The 26,632-nt window shown below is 40.6% G+C and overlaps 1 protein-coding gene across 2 annotated transcripts; it reads left to right on the top strand.

Moving 5' to 3' along the window:
* The first annotated feature begins 220 nt into the window (after window positions 1-220).
* On the top strand, window positions 221-26,632 carry SUPV3L1 (Suv3 like RNA helicase). 2 transcript variants are annotated; one of them, XM_025850308.2, is made up of 15 exons: window positions 221-694; window positions 6,899-6,976; window positions 7,377-7,484; window positions 8,311-8,425; window positions 9,801-9,969; window positions 11,552-11,663; window positions 14,448-14,525; window positions 15,831-15,922; window positions 17,132-17,312; window positions 18,147-18,240; window positions 19,356-19,575; window positions 21,190-21,270; window positions 21,654-21,830; window positions 25,351-25,499; window positions 26,157-26,632. In XM_025850308.2, the coding sequence occupies exons 1-15, from the start codon at window positions 415-417 to the stop codon at window positions 26,590-26,592; spliced, it is 2,370 nt and encodes a 789-aa protein (XP_025706093.1). In that variant the 5' UTR covers window positions 221-414; the 3' UTR covers window positions 26,593-26,632. The 2 variants fall into 2 exon arrangements, with proteins under 2 accessions (XP_025706093.1, XP_073735008.1); XM_073878907.1 differs by lacking the exons at window positions 221-694; window positions 6,899-6,976; window positions 7,377-7,484; ... (1 more) ...; window positions 9,801-9,969; window positions 11,552-11,663 and adding an exon at window positions 11,716-13,133.

Here is a 26,632-nt window from a genome sequence, read left to right as displayed (position 1 = left end):
CCCCAACTTTGCCCGGCGCCGCTAACCGCGCTGCCCACGTGCTTCTGAGCTCGCGCGCACCTACCGTGCTAGCTCGCGACACGTGACACAACTCGCAGGCCCCCGCCCCATCTAGTGACATCTCCGACGGTGCCTGATTAGTTTCTTATCTTTAGAGAAAGCTGGTCCAATCAGTAATGAAAAAGAGAAAGAGAACCAGAACTCATATTTTCTGGTTTTTATTTCTAAGCTTTTCCTCTTCTTTATGAGCAATCTCACGACACTACCTTTTTTTTTTTTGATCGGGCGTTATCCTGGGCAGCTCCCCTGCTCGGTCTGGGGCTTTCTGAACAGTAGGCGCTGGCGGGACGCGTCATTGTCTACCGCCAAGTCCCAGGCCGCTGCAGCCAGCCTCCTTTAGGGCTTGTGGCCTCGATGTCCTTCCCCCGGTGTGTCCTGTTGTGGGCTCGGCTCCCGGCGGGGCGCTGGGCTGGCCACCGGGCAGCTGTCTGCTCTGTCCTTCGCGCCCGCGGTGAACCCCTGCCTGGGGCTCTGGGGCGTGTGTCTACCGTTGCCTTGGCCTCCTCCTCCTCTTCGGCCTCAGGAGGTCCTAAAGCCCCGAACACGTCCTTGTTCGTGCCTCTGACTGTGAAACCGCAGGGCCCCAGCGCGGATGGCGACGTCGGGGCCGAGCTAACCCGCCCTCTGGATAAGAGTGAGTGCGGGAGCTAGTGAGGGCTGCGGGGGTGTCTGCGGGGTCGATGCGTGGCCGCGAGGACGCTGCACCCTGTTCCCCTGGAGACCCGCGGTCCCCTCGAGCGCTGTCATCGTGCCTGTCATTGTCTGCCTGTCGCGCTGGTTTGTGAGCCCCTCAAGGCTTGGGACTGCGTTTTACTGAATCTTTTAATATGCCGCCCCAGAAGTGGTCTTTTCCCTTTCACTGCGCTCCTCTCGGAATGGTTTAAACCATCATATAAGTAATATCGTCTCTCATGGTTCATCTCCCCGTCCAATTTCCCCCCTTTCATTCTTCCCCTCCTGCTTTTTTTTTTTAAACATATATTGTATTATTTGCCAAAAACTTATTTGTATGTCTACTATATACCAAACACTGTTGTAGTCACACAGTAGGTGCTGAATATCTACCTATCTATATTTCTAGGTTGATTATAATGAATTTAGCCATGTGAATGTAGATTGACGGCGAGTAGAAAGATGGTGCATATTTGTGATAGTCACGCAGCACTTAAGTTACTGGTCTGATTTACAATTTACTTACCTTTTGTCCATTTCCTAGCTGGTAACATGAGCATAATATTTTCTCTGCCTGCATCTCTGGATTGTGAAAATCATCAGAACATGTTAGGAAAAGCACTTTGAAAAATGTAAAGGGATGAACAAATGTAAACTAACATTATTTGTACTAAACACATTTGCCATTTGAGAAATGGAATTAAAAGTTGGGTTGTCGGGGCGCCTGGCTGGCTCAGTCGGTTAAGCATCTGCCTTCGGCTCGAGTCATAATCCCAGGGTCCTGGGATTGAGCCCCGCATTGGGCTTTCTGCTTGGTGGGGAGCCTGCTTCTCCTCCCTCTGTGTGCCACTCTGCCTACTTGTGCGCACGCTCTCTCTCTGTCAAATTAAAAAAAACCAAAACAACAAAACAATAAAAGTTGGGTTGACACCCTGCAGTAAGAATCTGATACATGGAAACTGGGAATACTATTCCCCTAGAAGCCCAAATAATCTACCCTACCTATAAATCTAGGTTGATGTGAGGATTTAATAAAATAATGTATTTTTGGGTTAGTGTATCAACAAGGACTTTTTTCCTTTAGGCTATAATAGCTGGTGTAAAATTCCTTATACATATTTCTACTTAGAATCAGCTGGTTCCACCAGAATAGTATTTTTAAGAACTTTGGGCACTACTATGAATTTTTAAGTGTTTGGAAGTTCTAGCAATGAAGTACAATTACCTTTGATGGCAGAGTAGCCCTCCTCTTTCTGGGAAAGGTGACTAGGCTGGAAGCTTTGGGCAGTCTCAAGTGGAGCAGCAAAGGAGGAAAGTAGTAGCATCCAGACATTGAGATCAGCTACGTGAGCCCTGGCTGACCACGGGTGGCAGATGTACCAGCAGAGCATGATCTTCTTTTGATTTTTGTTTTTTAAAGATTTTATTTATTTACTTATTTGACAGAGAGAGACACAGCGAGAGAGGGAACACAAGCAGGGGGAGGAACACAAGAGGGAGAAGCAGGCTTCCCGCTGAGCAGGGAGCCTGATGAGGGACTCGATCCCAGGACCCTGGGATCATGACCTGAGCTGAAAGCAGACGCTTAACCACTGAGCCACCCAGGCGCCCCTCCTTTTGATTAATCACTGGCTTGTTTACAGGAGGTGGCAGCAAAAAAATAATATTCTTGGTGGATTTTATTAGCAGTTGTCACTCCCAGGGAGAGTATCAGATTAATTGAGGCAGGTTGTGTGGTAGTTTCCTTATAGATTCTAGTAGTGGAAGATGGGTAGATGCACATTGGAACTTGAATTTGTAGAGCTGTTGCAAGAGGGTTGAAGCCCCTCGCCTCCCTATTAGTAGAGTGAACTGGAGTCAGAGTTTGGGGGAAGCTTGTCAAAACTTGGACTGATTTGTTCAGGCATACCACTTGATGAAGTAGGGAATTCGGGTATAATGCTAAGGGGGTCAAGATTATGGGGACAGTCCCTGTATAGACGTTAGGTGACACTTTTCTGTTCAGAGCACATCTAGCTTTCTGGATGAGAATCATGGTTGCAGGAGGGACCTTATGAAGGAGCAGAGGCTTAATAAAATTGTAATTTAATGCAGGATATCAGGCACGGACACGTTTGGGGATGTAGAGGATAGGTGAGGCTCCTCCGTCTCAGTGCCGATGTCACACCTGTCACCTGAGAGCGAGGCAGAAGGGTCTGAGGCATTTGGTCTGATGCACCTGTCTGCTGCAGTAGTTACCCTTGGAGCAAATCTAGGGTTTTTCATTCCCTTTGTGATGATATGAAAGGTTCAGCATGTTCTACATCTGAAACTTATTTTATACTGTATGTTGCCTAACTGGAATTTAAATAAAAACTTGGAAAGGAAAAAAAAAAGGTTCAGCATGAGTTCTGGCCACTACTAGAACAATATTCCCGCACATCTTCATATTCAGTGACAATGGTAGTGATACTAGTTGTAATAGTAGAGGGAAAGGAGCTAAATGCCACCGCTAAGGAATGATGCTGCTTTTCCTTTATGGATCCTAGAGATTTTCTAACCTATTCTGATCACTTCTCTCCACCTGCATTTCCACTGTGGCTTTGGCCTTTCCAGCTCTGTTATGAAGAGAGGTTGAGTTGTGTACTTTTCCATCTGCTTCTCCAGCCCTCGAGTGAGCTGTAGCTTTGGTGTCCTGAAGTGGGATTCTCTTTAATGATGGATGCTTACAGTGAAACGAGAGAATTAAAATATTGCTAATGGCTGCTTTGTTCTTCAAGTGGACTGTTACTTTGTGTAACAGGTGAGGTAGATTCACATTTTAGAAGTCCTGATGGACTATCTTGAACATTTTTGTTTTTTCTTCAAAAGAAAATGTAACCATTTAAAAGGATGCAGCTGGCTTAGAGTTTATAGTGGGCCTCTTAATTTTAGCAAATGTAGCTGAGTCCCACTTTAGCCATATTAAATCCCAGGCTCCCAGGCTCCCGTTGCAGGAGGCTGGAAGAAAGCTGTATGTTACCTGGTGAAAGTTGTAGTGACTGAGTCATTTCTACTGTGGCTGAAATCCAGAGGGTGTCTCCTTTAATCACTGTTAATTTTATTTTATTTTATTTTTTAAATTTTTTTAAAAGATTTTATTTATTTATTTATTTGAGAGAGAGAGAGAGAGCACATGAGGGGGGTGGTTAGAGGGAGAAGCAGACTCCCTGCTGAGCAGGGAGCCCAATGTGGACTAAAGATTTTATTTATTTGAGAGAGAGAATGAGAGAGAGCATGAGAGGGGAGAGGGTCAGAGGGAGAAGCAGACTCCCTACTGAGCGGGGAGGCCGATGTGGGACTCCAGGATCATGACCTGAGCTGAAGGCAGTCGCTTAACCAACTGAGCCACCCAGGCGCCCGTAATCACTGTTAATTTTAATGAGAAGTAATTGTGATAAAAAATCAGGTCATTCTGTTAAGAATAGTGAAACTTTTACAGCTTAATTTTTTTAAAAAAGATTCTATTTATTTATTTGACAGAGAGAGACACAGCGAGAGAGGGAACACAAGCAGGGGCAGTGGGAGAGGGAGAAGCAGGCTTCCCGCGGAGCAGGGAGCCCGATGTGGGGCTCGATCCCAGGACCCTGGGATCCTGATCTGAGCCGAAGGCAGATGCTTAACTGACTGAGCCACCCAGGCGCCCCTAAAGCTTAATTTTTATGAAAAGCAAAACTTATGTTTTCATATACTTTTGTAGTAAATTAAAAAATATTTAGTGGTATTTCCATTAATTTTTTTTGCAGTTTTCTTTTAAAAAATTGGTAGTGGATTTGGAGTGTGCTTTTAGATAAAGTGTTGATACAGAGATTTTTGTGTAGGTAATATTCTTTTTTTTTTTACAACAGCTTTAAAAAGTAACATATATGCCATAAAATTCATCCATTTAAAGTGTAATGGTATGTTTGCAGGGTTGTACGACTACCACCATAATCTTAATTTTAGAACATTTTCATGAACCCCAAAAGAAATCCCATACCTAGTAGTAGTCACTCTACATTCCTCTATCCCCACTTCCCTTCACCCAGCCCATGGCAACCACTAATTCACATTATGATATTTCATATAAATAATATCACACAGGATATGGTCTTTCTTGACTAGCATCTTTCACTTAGCACAGGAAACCTTATGCTTGAGTATCCTTGAGTATCTTGATTCTTGCGTAACACTGGAGTGTTAGTTATGGAAAATGGGTTAATTCTTTTTTCTATTTTTTTATTTTTAAAAATTCATTAATTATTTTATTATTGTTTTATTTTTTATTTTTTTCTTAAAAATTTTTTAATTGTTATGTTAATCACCATACATGACATCATTAGTTTGTGATGTAGTGTTCCATGATTCATTGTTTGTGCATAACACCCAGTTCTCCATGCAGAACGTGCCCTCTTTAATACCCATCACCAGGCTAACCCATCCCCCCACCCCCCTCCTCTCTAGAAACCTCAGTTTGTTTTTCAGAGTCCATCGTCTCTCATGGTTCGTCTCTCCCTCCGATTCCCCCCCTTCATTCTTCCCCTCCTGCTCTCTTCTTTTTTTTTTTCATTAACATATATTGCATTATTTGTTTCAGAGGTACAGATCTGTGATTCAACAGTCTTGCACGATTCACAGCGCTCACCATAGCACATAGCCTCCCCAATGTCTATCACCCAGCCACCCTGTCCCTCCCACCCCCCACCACTCCAGCAACCCTCCGTTTGTTTCCTGAGATTAAGAATTCCTCATATCAGTGAGGTCATATGATACATGTCTTTCTCTGATTGACTTATTTCACTCAGCATAACACCCTCCAGTTCCATCCACGTCATTGCAAATGGCGAGATCTCATTCCTTTTGATGGCTGCCTAATATTGAAAATGGGTTAATTCTAAACAAATGTGAGGTCTTCAGTTTGTATGGAGTCTATAGTTCTGCAGAACTTCCCCAAGCAGTTGTATGTGCTTTTTTCCAGTCTTTTATTTGTCACTGATTTTTCCACTATTGATGGAAAGAGATGATCGCCCCCACTGGGTTCAAAGTCACAGATACCCAGAAATATCAGGATAGCTGCCGGTGATAAGTGATATACATGTAGGTATCTCACATTTCATTGTGGGCAAATCTAGTGCCTAAGCCACTGATTTTAAAATTCCTCATTATGCAAAACAAATTTTTATTAGTGGGATGCTTTATTCAGGCTTAATTTCTTCATTAAGTATTGTGTGTATTGTCATTGCATGAAAATGCGGTTGGTACTTGTGCAGGAGGTAAAAATACAGGCCACTTGGCCTTTCTGTGTTTCTTGGGCAAAGACTATCCTCCATTTTGGCCTGTCTTCCCAGAAATACAGTGTGTGTGGCTGGATCAGTAGAACTTTTATCCCTGGAATAATGCACTGGTATTTAATATGTACAGTGTTAATACAATTGCAGCTTGATTGATTCAAATATTTTCACTTATGAAATTATTGATTCATACTGGCATGTTGCTTCGGCAGACATCTGACTCATCCTCCCCTCCATCACCCTTGAAATATACAGTCTTCTCAGCCTTGCTTGAGTACTTACAGTGACAAGGAGCTGGCACTTTTTTGAGGCAGCCCCTTTCCACTGTTCTGTTAGAAGTTCTTGTATAAATTCCACTGAAATCTGCATCCCTCACTTCCCACTGACTGTAGTTATGCCATCTAGAACAAAATAAGTGTAGTCTGTTCTTAAAATCATCATCTTCAAACTAAAGATCATCCCTGACCTCTTTAGTCATTTGAGTAAAAGCATGGTGATCTGGTCCTTGCAGTACTGGTTTTCTTTCTAGATACCTTTTAACTGTTCACTATTAGATGTTTAGAAAGGTTGTAAGTAAATGAAACAGAATATGGTCATGTGAGAGTGGCCTGATGGAGGCTAAGGGCAATGTCTAATCCTCTGGCACCTTGCTTATTCCTCTGCAGTATAACAGGAATTTATTTGAATTATTTGAATTTATAATTTTTCTAGACACTCTGTTGCACTATTAAACCATAAAGAGCACGTGATCAACTAAAACCTTTAAATACTTGAAACACTGAGTAAGCTGTTGCCTTGAGTGTTATGACTTCAAGTTTCTTTGTTCTTTGGGCATTTCTCCATCTAGAAATCCAATGTTAAGCACATCTGTCTTTCAGATGAAGTAAAGAAGATCTTAGACAAGTTTTACAAGAGGAAAGAAATTCAGAAACTGGGTGCTGATTATGGACTCGATGGTAAGGCTAATAGCATTTCCATTAGAGATATTTTATTACTTCATAGATTACAGCTTTGTCATTCTTGTGTGAGACCTCGTGTGCCCAGGAAACAAGTACATACGTGTTGTCTGGAGGATGTCCCTGACCTTTGCTTCTGTCTTGACAGGAGTTTGGCAAGATGCACCCGGTGAGCCGGACACACAGCAAAGGAACTGTGTGTTAATTTTTCCTTCGTGTGGTGCTAGGATTTAGTGAAATTTATTAGGCCAGATCATAATAAACCAGCTGTAGGGCCCCCCTCTGCCCCCAAAGACAGAGGACACTTTGATGAGTTAGTTGTAATGTGTATATGTACCTTTTAAATGAGAAATGAAATGAAAACTAAGCCTTACCTATTTTGGTTTTGTGTTTCCCACAGCTCGTCTCTTCCATCAAGCTTTCGTCAGCTTTAGAAATTATATCATGCAGTCTCATTCTCTGGATGTGGACATTCACATTATTTTGAATGATATTTGCTTCAGTGCAGGTAAGTGTTTAGAGATTTTTAAAAATCTCTTTTAAAATGTGTTGAGCATACTTTGTATTTCTTCCCATGCTTCATGTCTATTTCTCTGTTCAGAGCTTGTTTGTTATAGAGTGGGCCCTATTCACACTGTCTGTAAATAATGGTATGCTTTCATAGGAGGCCTTCTAGGTCATTTGCTTCATCAGTGGATCCTTGAGCTAGTCATCAAATCCACCATATATCTTAGACTGGAGGAAGACTGGGGTCTTGATCTATCACCTTCTGCTCTCCGCTATGTGTTATGTATAGGCCATAGTGAAGTGAACTCTCACAGAAGATAGAATCAGCATGTGGCGGATTCCATTTGTTTCTGCCACTGACTTTTTTTCTCCCTCATGTCAGGACAGAGTTTTTGCGAGAAAAGAAAAAATGTAAGAACATCACTGTTGTGTTCCCATCGGCAGTTTGGCTTTGGTTATATTTTCTATATGTAAAGTGTTTGTACCTGCATTTCTCTTCAGTAACCATAGGTCTTCTTGCTAATGTATATTTCCAGGTTCTTTAGTTTAACTTTCACCAATGCTGATCTTCACCTGTTTTTATCGGAAGAGTAGAACATGGTGGTTGACAGCCAATTTGCTATTTTCCTAGAAAATATAAGTGAAATTAAAAAGAAAACATAAGACAGAGCAGGATCTGAGAAAAGGATAGAGTTCCTTGCTCCAGAATTTTTCTTTTTATCCTGGCAATCTTCCCTTGACTACCTTGCTAAGAAGGAAAGTTTCGCTAAGTCTGGTTATGGATAACATGTAGATTGCACCTGTTAATGCAGTGTTCTATTTTTCAGCTCATGTGGATGATTTATTTCCATTTTTCTTGAGACACGCGAAACAGATATTTCCTGTGTTGGAATGTAAGGATGACCTTCGTAAAATCAGTGACTTGAGGATACCACCGAACTGGTTAGTTTCTTTACTTGTGGATTTGATATTAGTTTCTAATCTTGGGAGATTAGTGATCATTACATTTTTTTATTGTAGGCTGGATGATAAATCATAAGGAGTCTAGGAGTTGTTTCCCCTAGAAAAACAGGCAGTTAATTCTGGTGTCTGCCCTTGATTCTGATCAAGCTAGGTAGTAGGTTTTACTAGGACAAATTAGAGTAGCCCTTACTTTAGGGTGTCGACCTCACAATTAAAGTATGGCCTTTCTAGTGTCAGCTAAATGCCTGGGTGTTAATGAGCTCTCTCACCACTATCGCCATTGTGGCTGGAGCACCCAACATCTAGGGCTTTGCCACCTCTTTCTGCTAAAACCCTTAGCAAGCTGCTTTCTGCTAGACCTTGCACATGTGCAGCCCAGCCCTTGGCCAGGGACCCAAGGGAAGTCTCACATAGACTTCAAGGCACCTCCTCCACTGAACCCTTTCTTGTCTTCCACACTATGCCCTTTAAATCCCACCTGCTTTAGCATCTCTGACTTTGATCTCTACTGCTCAGCTCATTGGGACTGTCATACTTTGTTTGGGTTCCACCTCCCTGTGCTCTACGGGAGTGCAGTAGGACTCATCTCAAGTGTTCCTTTGTTTCAGGGCTGTAGTCCTACACTGCCTGTTGTTTATGTCCTCAAGCAGCTGTGGCATGTGTTTTGTCCAGTTTTGTACTTGTTTGTGGTGGGAGGGCAAGTCCCGTACCATTCCTCATGGCTGGAGACAGAAGACTCAGTCATTATATTATATATGTTGAAATTCAGAAACCTAGGAATATTTACTTATAGGGTCATGTATTTAGAGGTGTGGAAATGATGTCAACATATCTGTGGAGCTGATAGCAGTTTAAACTTACTGTAAGTAACTCTTGAAGAGAAGGGACTTGTACAATGGCAAAAATACCCAAGAAATTAATTTGCATTTAGATTTTTCTGTCCTCTAGTTAGTAAATGCCAATCTTGGAAAACAGTATTTTTAAATTTTTTTTATTTATTTGGCAGAGAGAGAGTGCAAGAGCAAGTGAGCACAAGCAGGGGGAGTGGCAGGTAGAGGGAAAGGGAGAAGCAGGCTCCCCACTGAGCAGAGAGCCCGACGTGGGGCTCGATCCCAGGATCCTGGGATCATGACCTGATCCAAAGGCAGAAGCTTAACTGACCAAGCCACCCAGGTGCCCCAAAAATCATTATTTTACTGTGGATCTGAAACTCCTCATTTTATTTAGTTTCCCAAAAGATCCTGTCAAGTGAATATTAACAGGATGTTTCATTGGAATAATTTTCAGTTGATACCTTTGCCAGGATGGATTTTCAGGTTAATGGGAATAAGCTGTTTACCTACTTATGTTTTAGGTACCCAGAAGCCAGAGCCATACGGCGGAAGATAATATTCCATTCAGGCCCCACAAACAGTGGAAAGACTTATCATGCAATCCAGAAATACTTGTCAGCAAAATCTGGAGTGTATTGTGGCCCTTTAAAATTACTGGCACATGAGATCTTCGAAAAGAGTAATGCTGCTGTCAGTATATTACCAAATATTTGCTCTTTTTCTTGTTAATTTGGGAGGGCTGGGCAGGGTGAAGGTGGAAGGTGGGAAAGGGCATATGTAGTAATTTACCACTAATAAAAATTGCTATAGTTCATTGTACTTTGTAAGATGTACGATTATTTTATGTACAACTGGCAAAGAAAAAGAAGCTGCCAACTGAACTCTGACCTGCCATTAGGCTACCTCCTGATTTCAGAGATACTAAAATGTGAAAAGTGTATTGGAATGAATGAAATACAGTATCACAGAATATTTCACCAATACAGAGAAATGCAGAGAATTACATGCAAATAACTTGAGTCCACTCAAGAGTCCAACTCCCATCGGATTCTAACATTTCGCCATACTTCTTGTTTTATTTATTTTTTTAAGAAATAAACTATTGATAAAGTTGAAACTCCCTCCGAGGCCCTCCTTTGCTTCCTCAGAGTTAACCTACTCTGTTATGGTATTTAACTTACCTTTTTTTTCAATTAGACCTCTGATGCTATGAACTAGAACTAATGATAAAGACTGAAGCCACTTGTTTAGACCTGTAAAGGACTGAACGCCCTGTCGTCTGAGGCATTGTTTCACTAAACGGGCCACGTTCTGGTTCATTGTCTTATTATGACTTTATAATGTGAGATGAACAGGTTTGGGAAGATAATTTGCATTCTCTATTTTTTGTTCTGGATGACTTGTGTAATTTGACATACATCCTGCCTCCTTATCCATAAATAAAAAAGAAAGTATTTCCTCAGAACAAAGACTTTCTTTGACATAACCATATGGTATTTCTCGAAAGCAGGGTATTTAATATTGATAGAATACTATTACTTAATCCACAATCTATATTTAAATTGCCAGTTGTCGATAACACCACCACCACTCTCTTCCAACTCCTTAGGATTCTGTCCAGAGTCTCAACACTCTATTTTGTTATCATGTCTCTAGTTTCCATTAATCTGGGACAATTCCTCAGGAACCTTCTTTTATCTTTCATAACTTTAACATTTGGAAAACTACCGGTCATTTGTGTTGTAAACTGTCACTCAGTTTGGATATATCAGATGTTTCTTCATGATGAGTTCAGGCCTCTAGGGAGACTAGCCTGGATTGCCTGTACTTTCCCAGATTTAGCACCTGAAGCCCTTCGTCCTGAGGAGCCCCTCAGTCCTGGGTAAACTGTTACACCATACTATTAATGCTGCTCCTTCTCAAGGAATTCTATTAGGAGGTCTTTACGTTCTTAGATATTATTTATAATACTCTTCTTGAATATAGAAATCCATGTTCATTTTATTTTAATAAACCAAAATAGTACAGAAACATACAAAGTTAAAAAGCGAAACCGCTACAATTTCTCATGTTTGTGTTACGTGAGAATTTTGAGATGTTTCCAAGTTTGTGTAGGTTATGTAAGCGAGCCACTTTTATTTTTCATAAAAATTTTCTTTACAGGATTGGGAATAAATTTGATGGTAATGGCGAAAATACTCAAACATCCAAAACTTCTTTTTCTGTCATTTTAAAGGTGGTGATAACTCCAGATTTCTTTTTGTCATCCTAGGGTGTTCCATGTGACTTGGTAACAGGGGAAGAGCGTGTGACCATAGAGCCAGATGGGAAACAGGCTGCCCATGTTGCTTGTACAGTTGAGATGTGCAGTGTTACAACTCCTTGTATGTACATGCCATTTAAAACACTATGGTTTAGTAATTTTTTTATTTGAAAATACAGATGAACAGATGAAATGTGTTTTTATTGTAAAAAAAATATTTAATTGAGATGAGTAGGACAACAGATACCCACTGCTCACCACCGCTGATAAATGCGAAACTCTATGGTGTTTGCTTTTCAATGTTCCTTTCCCTTTTTCTCTCCAAGGATCTAAAATGTTAACAAGTATGATATTTCCTTTGTACCACTCCCCGATTCAATTCCTCTTTTGATCCAACTGCTATCAAGTATTTGGTATATATCTTTCCTGTCTTTTTTCATATCACTGATACGTATAAAATAAATAAATAAAATTTATTTATTTTAAGAATTTTTTTTTAAAGATTTGTTTATTTGAGAGAGAGAGTGTGTGTGAGCAGGGGGAGGGAGAGGGAAAACAGACTCCCCACTGAGCACGGACCCTGAGATCATGACCTGAGCCAAAATCAAGAGTCAGATGCTTAACCAACTGAGCCACGCAGGTGCCCCAAAATTTTTTTTAAAGTTTATTTATTACGGGGCATCTGGGTGGCTCAGTCAGTTAAGTGCCTCCCTTCAGCTCAGGTCATGATCCCAGGGTCCTGGGGTAGAGCCCATGTTGGGTTCCCTGCTCAGCGGGGAATCTGCTTCTCCTCCACCCCTGCCTTGTGCTCTCTCTTGCTCTCTTTAACATAAATAAATAAAATCTTTTAAAAAAAAATGAAGTTTATTTACACTCAACGTGGGGCTCAAACTCCCAACCCCAAGATCAAGAGTCGTGGCTCTTCCAACTGAGCCAGCCAGGCGCCCCTAGATTGTGTATTTTAAAAACATTGACGTGATTACCATATTGTATTATTGTTCCACAACTTGCTTTTTATTCTGTACAACATGTTTTTAGATCTAGTCTTGTTTTACGTGTATCATATCGCATGTTTATCGTATATATCATAAATATATATATCAAGTTTATTCATTTAAACTTATGACTAAAATTCCATCTTATGACTAAAATTCATTCCCTCCCCTACTAAAGAATATTTAGGTTGTTTAAGTTTTTTACTAATGGGTGCCTGGGTGGCTCAAGTCCATTAAGTGCCTGTCTTCGGCTTGGGTCATGATCTTGGAGTCCTGGGATTGAGCCCCGTGTCCCGGCTCCCTGCTCAGCAGGGAGCCTGCTTCTCCCTCTCCCTCTGCCCTCCTGCTCGTGTTCTCTCTCTCTCTCAAATGAATAAGTCAAATCTTAAAAAAATAAAGTTTTTCACTATTATATGTAACACTTCAGTGAACTTCTAATTAAGTAGTTTTGACAATATTTTAAATAAAAATTAATTTCTTCTTACCAGTAAGCAATCATATGTTCATTATAGAAAATATAAAAATAAATGCAAAGAGAAGAAAACCTACAACCTCTCAATTCTACCCATCTAGAATCAACAGGTGTTAACCGTGTGGTGTGTATTTTCCAGATTTCTTCTGTGTTTGTGTTGTGTATGCATATACTTATGTGTGCATTGTGGGTATGTATAGTTAAATAGGTATTATGTACTTCAGTTAGCTTTTTTCATTTTAATTTTTCTGAGTAAATGGATAGTTTTTAAAAGATGAGTTTATTACAAAAGTAATACATTGTAAAAATTTAGATAGCACAGAAATTTATAAATCAAAATTCCCTCTTCTGTCCCCTTTTTTCTAATCTTGTTTGTATGTACCCAATTGCAATAAGTGATTTTTAATCTGACGGTTTTTCAGTATAAAGTGTGCTTGCTTTTGTTTCCTAAATGTTGTTGTGGGCATATTAATTTTTTTTAAATGTGCTTTTCTCAACTCCTTGGTATTTGAGGAAGAAAATTAAAATATAATTTATATGACTTAATAAAATAATATGGTCAAAAGCATTTTGGCATTAGAAAATAAAATGAGGTACTAATTTTTGCCATAGTGATGAGCCTAAAACCCCTAAGAATGAGCTGGAGCTCAGGAATGACTCTTGCTCTTCCACTTTCTCCTCCTGGCATCTGTCTGGGTTCCTGTGATAGAGAACCTTCCTTTATAGCAAGGCTGTCTGTCTCCTCCTTGTTCCTGGAAGTATAGATACTTTCTCTTTTTTACTACCCTGTGGGTGTGTTCTTTTTTTTTTTTTTTTTTAAAGGTTTATGTGTTTACTTTAGAGAGCGTGTGCATGCATGCACAAGCACGGGGAGGGGTAGAGGGAGAGGGAGAGAGAGAATCTGAAGCAGACTACCCGCTGAGTGTGGAGCCCTATGCAGGGCTTGATTCCATGACCCCGAGATCATGACCCTGAGCTGAAATCGAGAGTCGGACACTCAACCGACAGAGCTGCCCAGGCGCCCCTGGGTGTGTTAGTTCTTATTAAGCAGAGTCTCCAGGCTGCCTCTGAGATTGCAGAGAACAGGACAAAAGGACCTACTACATGCTAGATGGCCTGGGTTTGAATGTCATGTTTTTCGATCTTAACACTTATTAACTGCACATGCTGTGTAACCTTGGGCCAGTGACTTAACTTCTCTGGGCCTTAGTTAATTCTTCTGTAAAATAGCTATGATACTTATTGTATAGGCTTGTTGTCAGGATTAAATGAGATATAATTGTAAATAAAGCACTTAGAACAAACCTGCCAGAAAAGAAGTGCTTAGTGAGTGACGATGGTGATGATGGCGGTGACGAAAGCTTGAGTTGTGGTGCTATAATTTGTTCATGACACTATTTAAGTAGATTGTATTGCTCACGATAACCTCTTATTGTAGATGAAGTGGCCGTGATTGATGAAATTCAGATGATCAAAGATCCAGCCAGAGGATGGGCCTGGACCAGAGCACTTCTAGGTTGGTGGCCTGAATGCTAAGACCTGTGCTTTGTGACATCTGCACGGAGATGCATTTCTCTGCTTCACATTGCCAAATAGAGTCATTAGGATCCTCTCTTTTTGACACAAATCAAACAAAAAAGTCAGCCTAGTGTGAGTTATTTCCTAAATATTATTTTAATAATGGAAAGTCCAGTTTTCTTACTATAAAGTTAGCTTAACCAGTTAATTAAAGTTAAAATGTTCAAATCTTGCCATCTTTATACAACCAGGATTAACATTTTGGTGTTTTCATGCCAATCTTTTTTTCCTTGGAAATACGGTATTTTGTGAATTATTTTGTATCTTGCTTTTTTTTTTCAGTTTTCTTGTTTCATAGACTTTTTTTCACACCACATATTAATACTGCATATTCTTCATTGAAGAGCTGCACTATTTTTTTTCCATAGAGTTGAACATTTTTTCCTGTTACTGATAGTGCTACAGTAAAAATTTTTGTGGCCATAGCTTTTCATTTATTTATTTAGTTATTTCTTTAGGATAGGCGTTGTTGAAATCCGTGGACATGAATGAACATTTCCATTGCTTGATATTGGAGTGGTTTTTTTTTTTTTTTTTTTTAGAATTTATTTGTTTATTTGACAGAGAGATAGAGAGCACAAGTAGGCAGAGCGGCAGGCAGAGGGAGAGGGAGAAGCAGACTCCCCGCGGAGCAGGGAGCCCGATGTGGGGCTCAATCCCAGGACCCTGAGATCATGACCTGAGCCGAAGGCAGACGCTTAACCGACTGAGCCACCCAGACGCCCCTGGAGTGGATTTTTTGATCAACGTGTTGTAGGGCAGGTGTTTTCAAATTTAAAAACAAATAGCTGAACTCCTTCAAACAAAGTGTATACATTAAAGTCTGCGTTTTAAAATAGATGACAGTGGATCTGCTCAGTGGTAAGGAGCTTGGAGTTTCATTTACCCTCCAGCCCTCAGCCTCTGCGGCACCTTAGTGATTCCGTGGAGCCTAATTTGAAAAATGCAAGTATGAGATTCAGTGCTAACCATCAGAATGCGAGGTTCTAGTCCTGGCTGGTTTCACCCTCTAATAGACTCAAAACCTTGGCCAAAGCAGTTTAAAAACTCTGAGATTCATAAAAATAGAATCTTTGCCCACTAGAATGTTGTAAATTTGAGGTTTCCATCAAAGAGATAATATTGATGAAAACACTTGGTAAAGTTGTAAAGCAATAGGTAAGCAAACTTAAAGTATTTTTGCTATATAAGGTATTACATGTCTAATTTCATATCTTTAAAAAACTGATTTTGCATTTAACAGGACTCTGTGCTGAAGAAGTCCATTTGTGTGGAGAATCTGCGGCTATTGACCTGGTTACTGAGCTTATGTACACGACTGGGGAGGAAGTAGAGGTACTAGATTATAGGCTTTGTCTCAAGCTACGCTATTGGCGTAGCAAATAGCCTAGAGTACCCCAGCATTGGCTTCGTAGGTCCCACGTAGTGGCAAAATCAGAACTTAACTAAAAAGAATGCTTCATTTTCTCAGTTGACTAGATCATACATACTTGGTTGAATATCATGATCCGAAATCCTGGCAGAATTGCCATCATACCCTAAGCCTTCCAAAAGTACAGGAGACTTTTCATCTTTTCTTGACAAAATCTTTTGGAGTTTGAGCAGATCTCTTTAGAATTAACTAAGTCAGGAATGTTCGAAGTTTGAGGCTTAGCAAAAGTTCATGGTTTTCTGAGCCTTAGATGTCCGGTATTAGGACCTTTGATATACATCTAACTGCTAGAGATAGTTCGTATCCCTTTCTGAAATTCACAGGATAGAAAGTAACTGGTTTCCTTTTAATCCTACGTTTTGTTTTGTTTTTTACTATAGTTCTTGAGTAAGATGAAGACATGTTTAAAAATGGGCCCATTAGTTTTGTGTTCAGCTTTCAGGGAGAGGCTGGAATTGTAGTGGAAGAAATTCTGGGTTTCTAGGCTTTGCTTTTATTAGCTTTTCATTCTTAGGCAAATCACAGAAGGCCAGAACGGAAAGAATCCTTATCAGACCTGATCTTTTCTATGGGCTCTATTTTACTTTTTCATAAAATGGAACTAATAGTTAATAAGCATTCTGAAGTTACCAAGTTGCCATGAAAATTGAATATATATGAAAGTGCTTTGAAAATTTGTGAAATGCTGTATGACATTTTATGGATTTAGAAATACCAATGAGAACTGATGGTAACATTTATAAAAGGAAATTAATGTTTTTCTGTATTTTCCTTTGAAAAATGTTGGAACTTGTAAGTTACTTTTTTTGTTAAGATTTTATTTATTTATTTTATTTATTCATTTAGAGACAACACAAGCTGGGAGGAGGGACAGAGGATGAGGGAAAAGCAGACACCACCCCCCCACCCCCCACATTCCCCGTTGAGCAGGGAGCCTGATGCAGGGCTCGATCCCAGCATCCTGGGATCATGACCTGAGCCAAAGGCAGATGCTTAGCTGAGCCACCCAGGGGCCCCAGTTTTTAAGCTACGTTTCATTGCAAGTTTTTCACTTAGTTATTAGTCATAAGAAGTTAAATGTGTTATTTTACAATATCATGTCTTTATTGTAGGTTCGAAAGTATAAGAGGCTTACCCCCATTTCCGTGCTGGATCAGGCATTAGAATCATTAGACAACCTTCGGCCTGGGGACTGCATTGTCTGTTTTAGCAAGAATGATATTTATTCTGTGAGTCGACAGATTGAAATTCGGGGATTGGAGTCAGCTGTTATATATGGCAGTCTCCCACCTGGTAATTATTGGCTTTCATCATGACAAGGATATGAAGTCTCTTATTTTTGCCATTTATGTCGAGCCGTGTATAGAAAATGCAGTAAAAGATATTGAATTAACTTGCTTGATACATTAATAATTTATTGTGGGTCGTATAAAATAATTTCTCTGGTTCATCTTGGTAGGGATAGAAGTTTTTAAATTCATAGTTCTTGCTGCTATGTTGGACTGTATTTTAAATGTTGAGTTGATGATTTTCTTAAAGAAAGTCATTAAAGGGGCACCTGGGTGTGTCAGTCAGTTAGGCATCTGGCACTTGATTTTGGCTCAGGTCATGATCTCAGGGTTGTGAGATCGAGCCCCATGGTGGGCTCTGTGCTGGGCGTGGAGCCTGCTTAGGATTCTTTCTCTTCCTCTCCTTCTACCCCTCCTGGCTCTCTCTCTCTCTAAAAACAAAACAAAACAAAAATATTAAAATGTGAAATATGAGCTTGGTAATTGTGTTGAAGTTGTAGTCCTGAAATCTCTCTCTCTCTCTTTTTTTTTTCCTAGAGAGAGAGAGAGCGAGTGTGAGTGGGGTGGGGGGAGCAGAGGGAGAGGGAGAGAGAGAATCCCAAGCAGGCTCTAAGCTCAGCGTGGAGCCCATTGCGGGCTCGATCCCAGGACCCTGAGATCATGACCTGAGTTGAAATCAGGAGTTGGACGCTTAACCGACTGAGCCACCCAGGGACCCAGAAACAATAAGAGTTTTACTGATAAAAATGGAGAGTAAGAGGTGAAGGGTTCCAAGATATACTTGGTGTGATGTGGCAGATTGAGAATGCTGAACTAACATAAACTCTTCTTATTTTAGGGACCAAACTTGCTCAAGCAAAAAAGTTTAATGATCCTGATGATCCATGCAAAATCCTGGTTGCTACAGATGCAATTGGCATGGGACTTAATTTGTAAGTAATTTGTTCTTAATAATCATGGATATTCAATGGGTTTGATGGCAGTTAAATTTTTTCTAATTGGCAATAGAATGGCCAAACATTTAGGTTTAGGAGAATCTGAGATTTATCTTGTTTACATCTCTTGAGGGAATAAAAAGAAAATAGCACACAGCACTAGGAGTTTTGAGTGATACTCCCTACCACTAACCTGTTATGTTATTCTACTGTATTTTCAGTTCCTCAGCAAGTGTGTGAGTGCCCATTTTGAATGTGGGACTATCCATTAGGTTTTATGTCTAAATATTCCTCTCTGGGTAATCAAGGCATAAATAATTATGAATTAAAGAACTATTCAAAGCTGTTAATAGCAGCCAACTTTTGTTTTTGTTCTGTTTTTTTGTTAGACCATGTGAGAGGGGAGGGGTAGAGGGAGAAGGAGAGAGACTCTCACTCAGACTCCCTGCTGAGCACAGAGCTCTCCACGGGCCTCGATCTCACAACCCTGAGATCATGACCTGAGGTGAAATCAGGAGTCTGACACTTAACCCACTGAGCCACCCAGGGATAGCAGCCAACTTTTAAAAGCAGTCTGAGAGCACTTTATGTGGTTTATTTGTTTAAAAAAAAAAAAAAAAGTTTATTTTCAGGGTGCCTGGGTGGCTCAGTCGGTTGTGTCTGACTCTTGATTTCAACTCAGGTCATGATCTCAGGGTCTTGGGATTGAGCCCTGAGTCAGGCTCTGTACTCAGAACGGAGTCTGCTTGGCCCTCTCCCTCTGCTCCTCCCCCTGCTCGTGCTCTTGCTCTCTCTCAAATAAATAAATAAATAGAATCTTAAAAAGGAAAGTTATTTTCTGTACCTTATTGAAGGATAATTTACGTACTCCACAGTTTACCCCTTGTAAATGTACAACTTAATGATTTTTAGTAAATTTACTCATTTGTTAAAAAATAACTAATGGGAAGAAAAAGAATTACTAACAAACCTCTTTTCCTTATTTTGTAAACAGTGGACAAGATTGTAAGCAGGCCTAAACTAGAATTGCAGTGAGCATTTCTACAATGACCCAAAATGATGGAGAGTTTTTTATTCAGCAGTCTGAGCGAGTACTTTTATTTCTATTTCAGGAGCATAAGAAGAATTATATTTTACTCCCTTATAAAACCCACTGTCAATGAAAAGGGAGAGAAAGAAATAGAACCAATTACCACCTCTCAGGCCTTGCAGATTGCTGGCAGAGCTGGTAGGTTCAGTTCAAAATATAAAGAAGGAGAAGTGACAACAATGAATCGAGAAGACCTCAGTTTATTGAAGGAAATTTTGAATAGGCATGTGGAGCCTATAAAGGTAAGGTGTACCGTGTTAATTACTTCTCTGTGGAGGACAGTCATTCCTTTCTTCACCTATCTTCTAGACTCTTCTGATACCTGGAAACAGAAATAAGCAAAAGAAAGTTTTGTGCCATGAAAATCATGTTAAGAAAGCTCTACTTTACTGCTTTGGAGTGGCATAGGGACCCCTTCATCAGAGAATGGGGTGCAAGTGAAAGATCCAGAGGGAACAAGTTTAATGAACCTGATTTTCCTTTAGTTCTTCCTGTAGTCTAGCGATGGGTGGGGTGGGGGTATATTTGCTTCAGGTGGACACACAGCTATGTCAGCAGACCGAAAAATTATGAGAAGCTTGAATGTAGAAGAAACCCTTGAGTGTGGGGCAAAAACAGTACTAAGCAATACAGCTTTGAGCCAGTAAGGACAAGATTCAATTTTGGTTAGTGCAGTTAATGAGGCAGCAGCGTATGTATTTTAAACCAACTGTTACAATTTAAGTTGCTTGGAAAATTCACTTATAAATTAATGTGGCTCTTCACATTTTTCAGTGGCTCTGGTGAAGGGGAATAGAAATGAGATGATGCAAGGAAGCATTCCTGGAGGAAAGCTGTGGTTGAACTAATTTCTGCAGCTTTTGTTAAAAGTGCAGTTGATGATGACACACTCCCACTTTTCTCCTGTGCGCCTGATTTCCTGTGCTCATACTCCTTCTCCCTCCTGTGATTCATCTCTTCTTTCCTCCATTCATCCTTTGCTCTTTTTCTTTCCCATTCCCTTTCTCTCTGCATATCCTTACCTGTAGGCATTTATTAATACTGGAATACAGTTGAAGAGATCACTGGCCTCCAGTTTAGGCATTCTTTCCTGTATTTGTCTGTCAGTTTTATTGCCTTGGCTAAAGCAGTTGGGTTTTCCTTGTTCATTTTTGTTCAGTGAAGATAATTGAGACCCTGGAAAGCAGTTTTGGTACTCTTATCAGATCATCATAGATTTTAGGAGTATAACTAAGATGTATTCGAAAGAATGACTAATTACTCAGTTGGGTATAATTGGTTAGTTTTACTAAATCATCTCATCAGCTTTCTTAATTGGTAATAAATGGGAAAGTGATGTTGCTTTTTTCTTTTTTACTCAAATTCTTGTCATTTAACTCGTTTGGCGAGAGCTTAGCCTAATATAGGACTTTATTTTGAAATAACTTAAGAAAAGTTGTCCTTTAAAAAGAAGAAAACTTGGGACGCCTGGGTGGCTCAGTCATTAAGTGTCTGTCTTCGGCTCAGGTCATGATCCCAGGGTCCTGGGATCGAGCCCCGCATCGGGGGTCCCTGTTCAGCGGGGAGCCTGCTTCTCCCTCTCCCAGCTCCTCCTTCTACTACTGTTCCCTCTCTTGCTGTCTCTCTCTATCAAATAAATAACATCTTGGGGGGATGGGTTAGCCTGGTGATGGGTATTAAAGAGGGCACATTCTGCGTGGAGCACTGGGTGTTATGCACAAACAATGAATCATGGAACACTACATCAAAAACTAATGATGTAATGTATGGTGATTAACATAACAATAAAAATTATTTAAAAAATAACATCTTAAAAAATAGAAGAAAACTTACAGTTGTTTTTTTTTTTACTAAAGGCAGCCGGTCTTCATCCAACTGCTGAGCAGATTGAAATGTTTGCCTACCATCTCCCTGATACAACACTTTCTAATCTCATTGTAAGTAAGAAGTCACTTTTTAAATCTCTTCTAAAATCTAAAGTTTCTTTTCTAAAAATGTTGATATGTCAGACAATTATTAATTAACCTCCTGGGCATCAGTGGATAGTCTGTTTTTGTGACATTGCTACTTGTGAAGTTTATCTTGAAAGTGAAAAAAATGTTCTCTGAAAATCTTCTGGGCCTTTTGTCCTGAGGAATTTTCTGAGTATTTCAGGTTGGGGAGGCTATGGGGGAGGTCTTTTAGCTTGGGAAGGCAGTGAATTAAGCAGGCCTTTCTAGAAGACTGTTACAGATTTAAAGAGATTGTCCTTTGTAGACTTGAGTTCTTTATTCATGCCCGCTTAGGCAGTCCAGTAATTTATTTCCCCCCCTCCCCCCAGGATATTTTTGTAGATTTTTCACAAGTTGATGGGCAGTATTTTGTCTGCAACATGGATGATTTTAAATTTTCTGCAGAGTTGATCCAACATATTCCATTAAGTCTACGAGTGAGGTATGTTTTCTGCACAGCTCCTATCAACAAGAAGCAGCCCTTTGTCTGTTCTTCACTGTTACAGGTGAGCCTTTGTCTTTATATTTTGAGTTGTTTCAAGTCCGTGCATTTCCCCAAACAATATTTTGTTATTCAGATTAAAACAATTGGAGAGTATCTTTCTTTCTTTCTTTCTTTTTTTTTGAAGATCTTATTTATTTGAGAGAGAGAGAGAGAGAGAGAGACCATGAAGGGGGTAAGGGTCAGAGGGAGAAGCAGGCTCCCTGCTGAGCAGGGAGTCTGATGCAGGACTCGATCCTGGCACACTGGGAACATGACCTGGGCTGAAGGCAGTCACTTAACCGTTAACTGAGCCACCCAGGTGCCCTTGGAGAGTATCTTTTGATATGGGATACTATATAAGAAGTTAACTATAAAGTGGCTCTTTTTTTCTTACAGGCAATTTTTTGGGATAATGGGGAACTGTTGCTTTGTATTTGGGTTTATATGGTAGCCTTTGTGAAGAAGCTAAAACAAAAACAACTAATTTTTTTTCGAGGGGGTTCTTTGCTTAATGATACACTTCTTTTTTTTTAATTTCTTTTTTTTGGGGGGTCTGCTTTTTAATATTTGTTTATTTATTTTAAGTAGACTCCATGCCCAACGTGGGATGTGAACTCACAGCCCTGAGATCAAGAGTCACATGCTCTGGGACGTCTGGGTGGCTCTGTTGGTTGGATACCTGCCTTTGGCTCGGGTCACGGCCCCAGGGTCCTGGGATTGAGTCCCATATTGGGCTCCTTGCTCAGTGGGGAACTTGCTTCTCCTTCTGCCTGCCGCTCCCCCTGCTTGTGCGCATGCTCTTGTGTGCTCGCTCTCTCTTTCTGACAAATAAAATCTTAAAAAAAAAAAAAAAAGTCACATGCTCTACCAATTGAGCCAACCAGGCGCTCCGATACACTTCTTTCTTAATGGCATTGGTTAATAGTTTTTGGAAGGAGAAGGGGAGTAAGGGTTAGCTGTGGCAATGGTATTCGGTTTTCCTAATTATAAGGCACCGAGCCAGGGGTTGCTGTCTTCTATGAGTTTGGTGCCAAGCTTCCAGCCCCCCCCTTTTTTTTTTCATTCATTTGCATAGGGATGCAAACCTCTGCCTTCTGAGGAGCACAGGATGCACCCAGACAAGGGGGGCAGGGAAGGGCAGTGGAAGCTAAACTTCCAGCCCCCTGCCATGTCCTCTCACCTTGTAGCGCCCTTGCCTCTCCCCCGTTGCCTCTGCCTGGAGTTCCATCACACTAAACCCCACAGGCCTCCTCTTTGAGCCCTTCCCGGACTTAGAGTCTCACCACTGTCTTCTCTCTGGAACTCAGCATTCTGCGAACTAGCTGTGTTCCTACCAACTCTGTTTCTAGGTTATGTTCTAAATTACTTTGAAATCACATAAATAATACATAAATGCTTTCTCGCTGCACAAATTAAAACACTCCGGATAGGTTAAATTGGGTTACCACCCCCAATCCCAGTCTTTGACAGTGCTGTAGTTAACAGTTTGTGTCATTGCAGACCTCTTCCGTTGTGCTTGCCTACATATGTGTACATACAGAAATTCTAGTTTTGTTGTGTGGGTGTGTTTTCCCATAAATGTTATGATGAATTATTCTGCAACTTGCCTTTTTCTTTTCCCGTTAATATGTCTTAGAGGTATTGCACGTCCAGGTATTTACCTAGAAGATACGTTTCTTAGAGCTGACATTTATGGGAGAGTTAGTTAGCATAAGATTGAAGTTTATGGAACAAAGTCTCAAATGGTATAAACTGACCTGGATGGAGCGTGAATTCATGGCCCCGACCCCATTTATACCATCCTTCAAACAGCTATTCTAATGAAGCAGCATTTTACTAAGGAGTAAGAAGTCTGGAATGGTACAGGCCAACAGCTGCTTATATGTTCTGTTGTTGGTTAGCATGTGAAATTTAGAGATTTTTCCTTTTTTTTTTTTCAAATATTTTATTTATTTATTTAATAGAGAGAGAGAGAGAGACAGTGAGAGAGGGAACACAAGCAGGGGGAGTGGGAGAGGGAGAAGCAGGCTTCCCTCGGAGCAGGGAGCCCGATGCGGGGCTTGATCCCAGCACCCTGGGATCATGACCTGAGCCGAAGGCAGACGCTTAATGAACTGAGCCACCCAGGCGCCCTTCCTTTTTTCTTGATCACCATTATTACTGAACTATAAAAGAACTCAATGCCATTGATGGCCTCTGATGCCCCCCGGGATAGTTGTTTGGAATCAGTGTTCTGGGGAGCTCCTTTAGGGCTGGCTGCTGGATGGAGGTATCTGATAGGCGTCTCTCCCTTCTCTTCTCTGGGCAGCTCCATACTTAGCTCTTTTACATACTGGGTTTCCATAGTTTGTGGCCACAAATATTAAAGCCACTGTCTTTGTAAGAGAAATTGAGTTTGGCTTTCCTGCTTTAGCAGGTTAGTATGGTCAGATTTCCATCCTTCATGGCTATCCTGTTTGGCATTTATTTAGCTTAGAATGCACAACTGAATTTAATAAAATCGTAACATTTTTGTCTAAGATTTTATTTATTTATTTGACAGAGAATGAGAGCACAGGCAGGTGGAACGGCAGGCAGAGGGAGGGGGAGAAGCAGGCTCCCTGCTAAGCAGAAAGCCCAACATGGGACTCGATCCCAGGACTCTGGGATCATGACCTGAGCCAAAGGCAGACGCTTAATCGACTGAGCCACCCAGGCGCCCCAAATCATAACATTATTTAACCACAATTGTTCTAAAACTGCCTTGACTCTCTGAAGTATTGACCTTGCTTAGGTTAAACATTTAGAGAGAATTTTCCCTAATCAGGAAATGAACCATTTGAAATCAGCTTATTCTTGAAGCTAAAGATTTTAAACTCTTGCTCTAGAGGTCTCATATGGTTGTGGTCTGATGCATAATCCTGCCTAGCATTGTTGGGGAGTGGGAGAAGCCTGGTTTTCCAAGCACATTCTCCAACAGTGTCCTCTGGTTCCAGAAGGAGGTGTGGTGGTCTTATGGTACTGATGAGGAAACTGAAGCATAGAGTGGTGGCTTGGCCAAAACAATACAGCCGAGTGAAGAGGCGGAGTCTCTTTACCAGTTTGATTGACTCATATGCAACCTTGCACCAAGCCACCCCAAAGGGTTTCTTTATGATAAGAGAGGACACTAACAAGATACAGCTCATATTTGTAGTTATAGGACTTTTGCGTGAAGGGATAGAAATGAGAGTCTTTGATGTCTATCCAGAACTTAGAACATTAATATTCATAAAAGTTAACAGACTTAGGCTCTGGAAAGTTCGTTCTTGTACAACTTCTGATGCACATATTATTGCCCTGGTTTTGGAAAATGAAGAAAACCCCCTCCCCCTTTTTTTCCTTAAAAGTATCTTTATAAATATTACATGTTCTAAAAAAATATAGAAAAGTATAAAGAATGAAAGATACCAGCCTGCTTATTGAAACATAACCACAGTTAATGTTTTGTTGTGTTTTCTTTTTCTAATTGCAGACGTAAGTGAATTTTGATTCTTTTACCAAATTCTTTTCTTCTCTTTCAGTTTGCCAGGCAGTATAGCAGGAATGAACCACTGACATTCTCATGGTTACGCAGATACATTAAATGGCCAATACTTCCACCTAAGAATATTAAAGACCTCATGGATCTAGAAGCTGTCCATGATGTCTTGGATCTTTACCTGTGGCTAAGGTATCAAATTTTTCCTTTATGTACTCTCATTTTTCTAAGTAATAGAGGAAATCAAAGATTTTATGAATATGGTCTTTTGCTCTTAAGCTAGAAACATTTTTGCAGGGTGTTGTTCTATGTTATATTTTTTGTCCATTTTGGCTGTTGAGCCTTGTTTATACCCATTCTAAAAATGACTGAGGGACTTATGATTCTAGTTAAGATAGGTAGGTGAGAAGGTTTACTAGATCCTTGGTATACAAAGGGTGGTCCCTGGACCCAAAGCATTGGCATCACCCGGGAGCTTGTTAGAACTAGAGAATATCAGGCCCATCCCAGACTTAATCAGACTGCATTTCAGCAAAATATCCAGGTGATTCACTTGTATATTAATATTTTAAGGGTACTGTGCTAAGTCAGTGATTTTCAAAGGTTGGGCATGTCCCACCGGGGGAGCATATCGGAATCACTTAAGATATGTGTGATGAACTACCCTCATAATGACAATATTCCTCAGGTGTGCTGGTGCTGAAATAAAGGTTGAGCAAACGCACTGGAACGAGTTTGCAACAGCAGAGTATTTGGGATCAATCAGTGTCAAGATGGAGTTATGTCAGTGAGATAAGTCCAATACTGTGAGAAGAGCTGTTGTTATAACATAATATGTCTCTTTCCCAGCTACCGGTTTATAGATATGTTTCCAGATGCCAGCCTTATTCGAGACCTCCAGAAAGAACTAGATGGCATTATCCAAGACGGTGTACACAACATCACCAAACTGATTAAAATTTCAGAGGCACATAAGCTGTTGAATTTGGAGAGCTTGTCAGCAGAGAACCAGTCACGATTGTCGGGAACTGTAAAGGGCCAAGCTAGAAGGGTGCGTGGCACCAAAACGTTAGGGAGTAAAGCTGCTGAGCCACCCAGCCCCAATGCGGGAGAGAAATCCCTTGCTTCCAGATTGGTGCAGCAAGGCCTCCTCACTGCAGATGTGCTGAAACAGCTAGAAAAAGAGTGGTTGACACAACAAATGGAGCATGGCAAAGACAGAACAGAGCCTGGGACTCACTCAAAAGGGACAAGAAGGAAGAAGAAGGAACCTGATTCAGATTAGTTTTATTTTTATTTTTGCAAATAAAAATATTTTAAAACCC

Source organism: Callorhinus ursinus, unplaced genomic scaffold (assembly GCF_003265705.2).
Source record: "Callorhinus ursinus isolate GAN/ISIS: 27379988/994484 unplaced genomic scaffold, GSC_fseal_2.0 scaffold31, whole genome shotgun sequence".
Lineage (NCBI taxonomy): Eukaryota > Metazoa > Chordata > Mammalia > Carnivora > Otariidae > Callorhinus > Callorhinus ursinus.
This window is presented reverse-complemented; position numbering and strand designations above follow the sequence as displayed.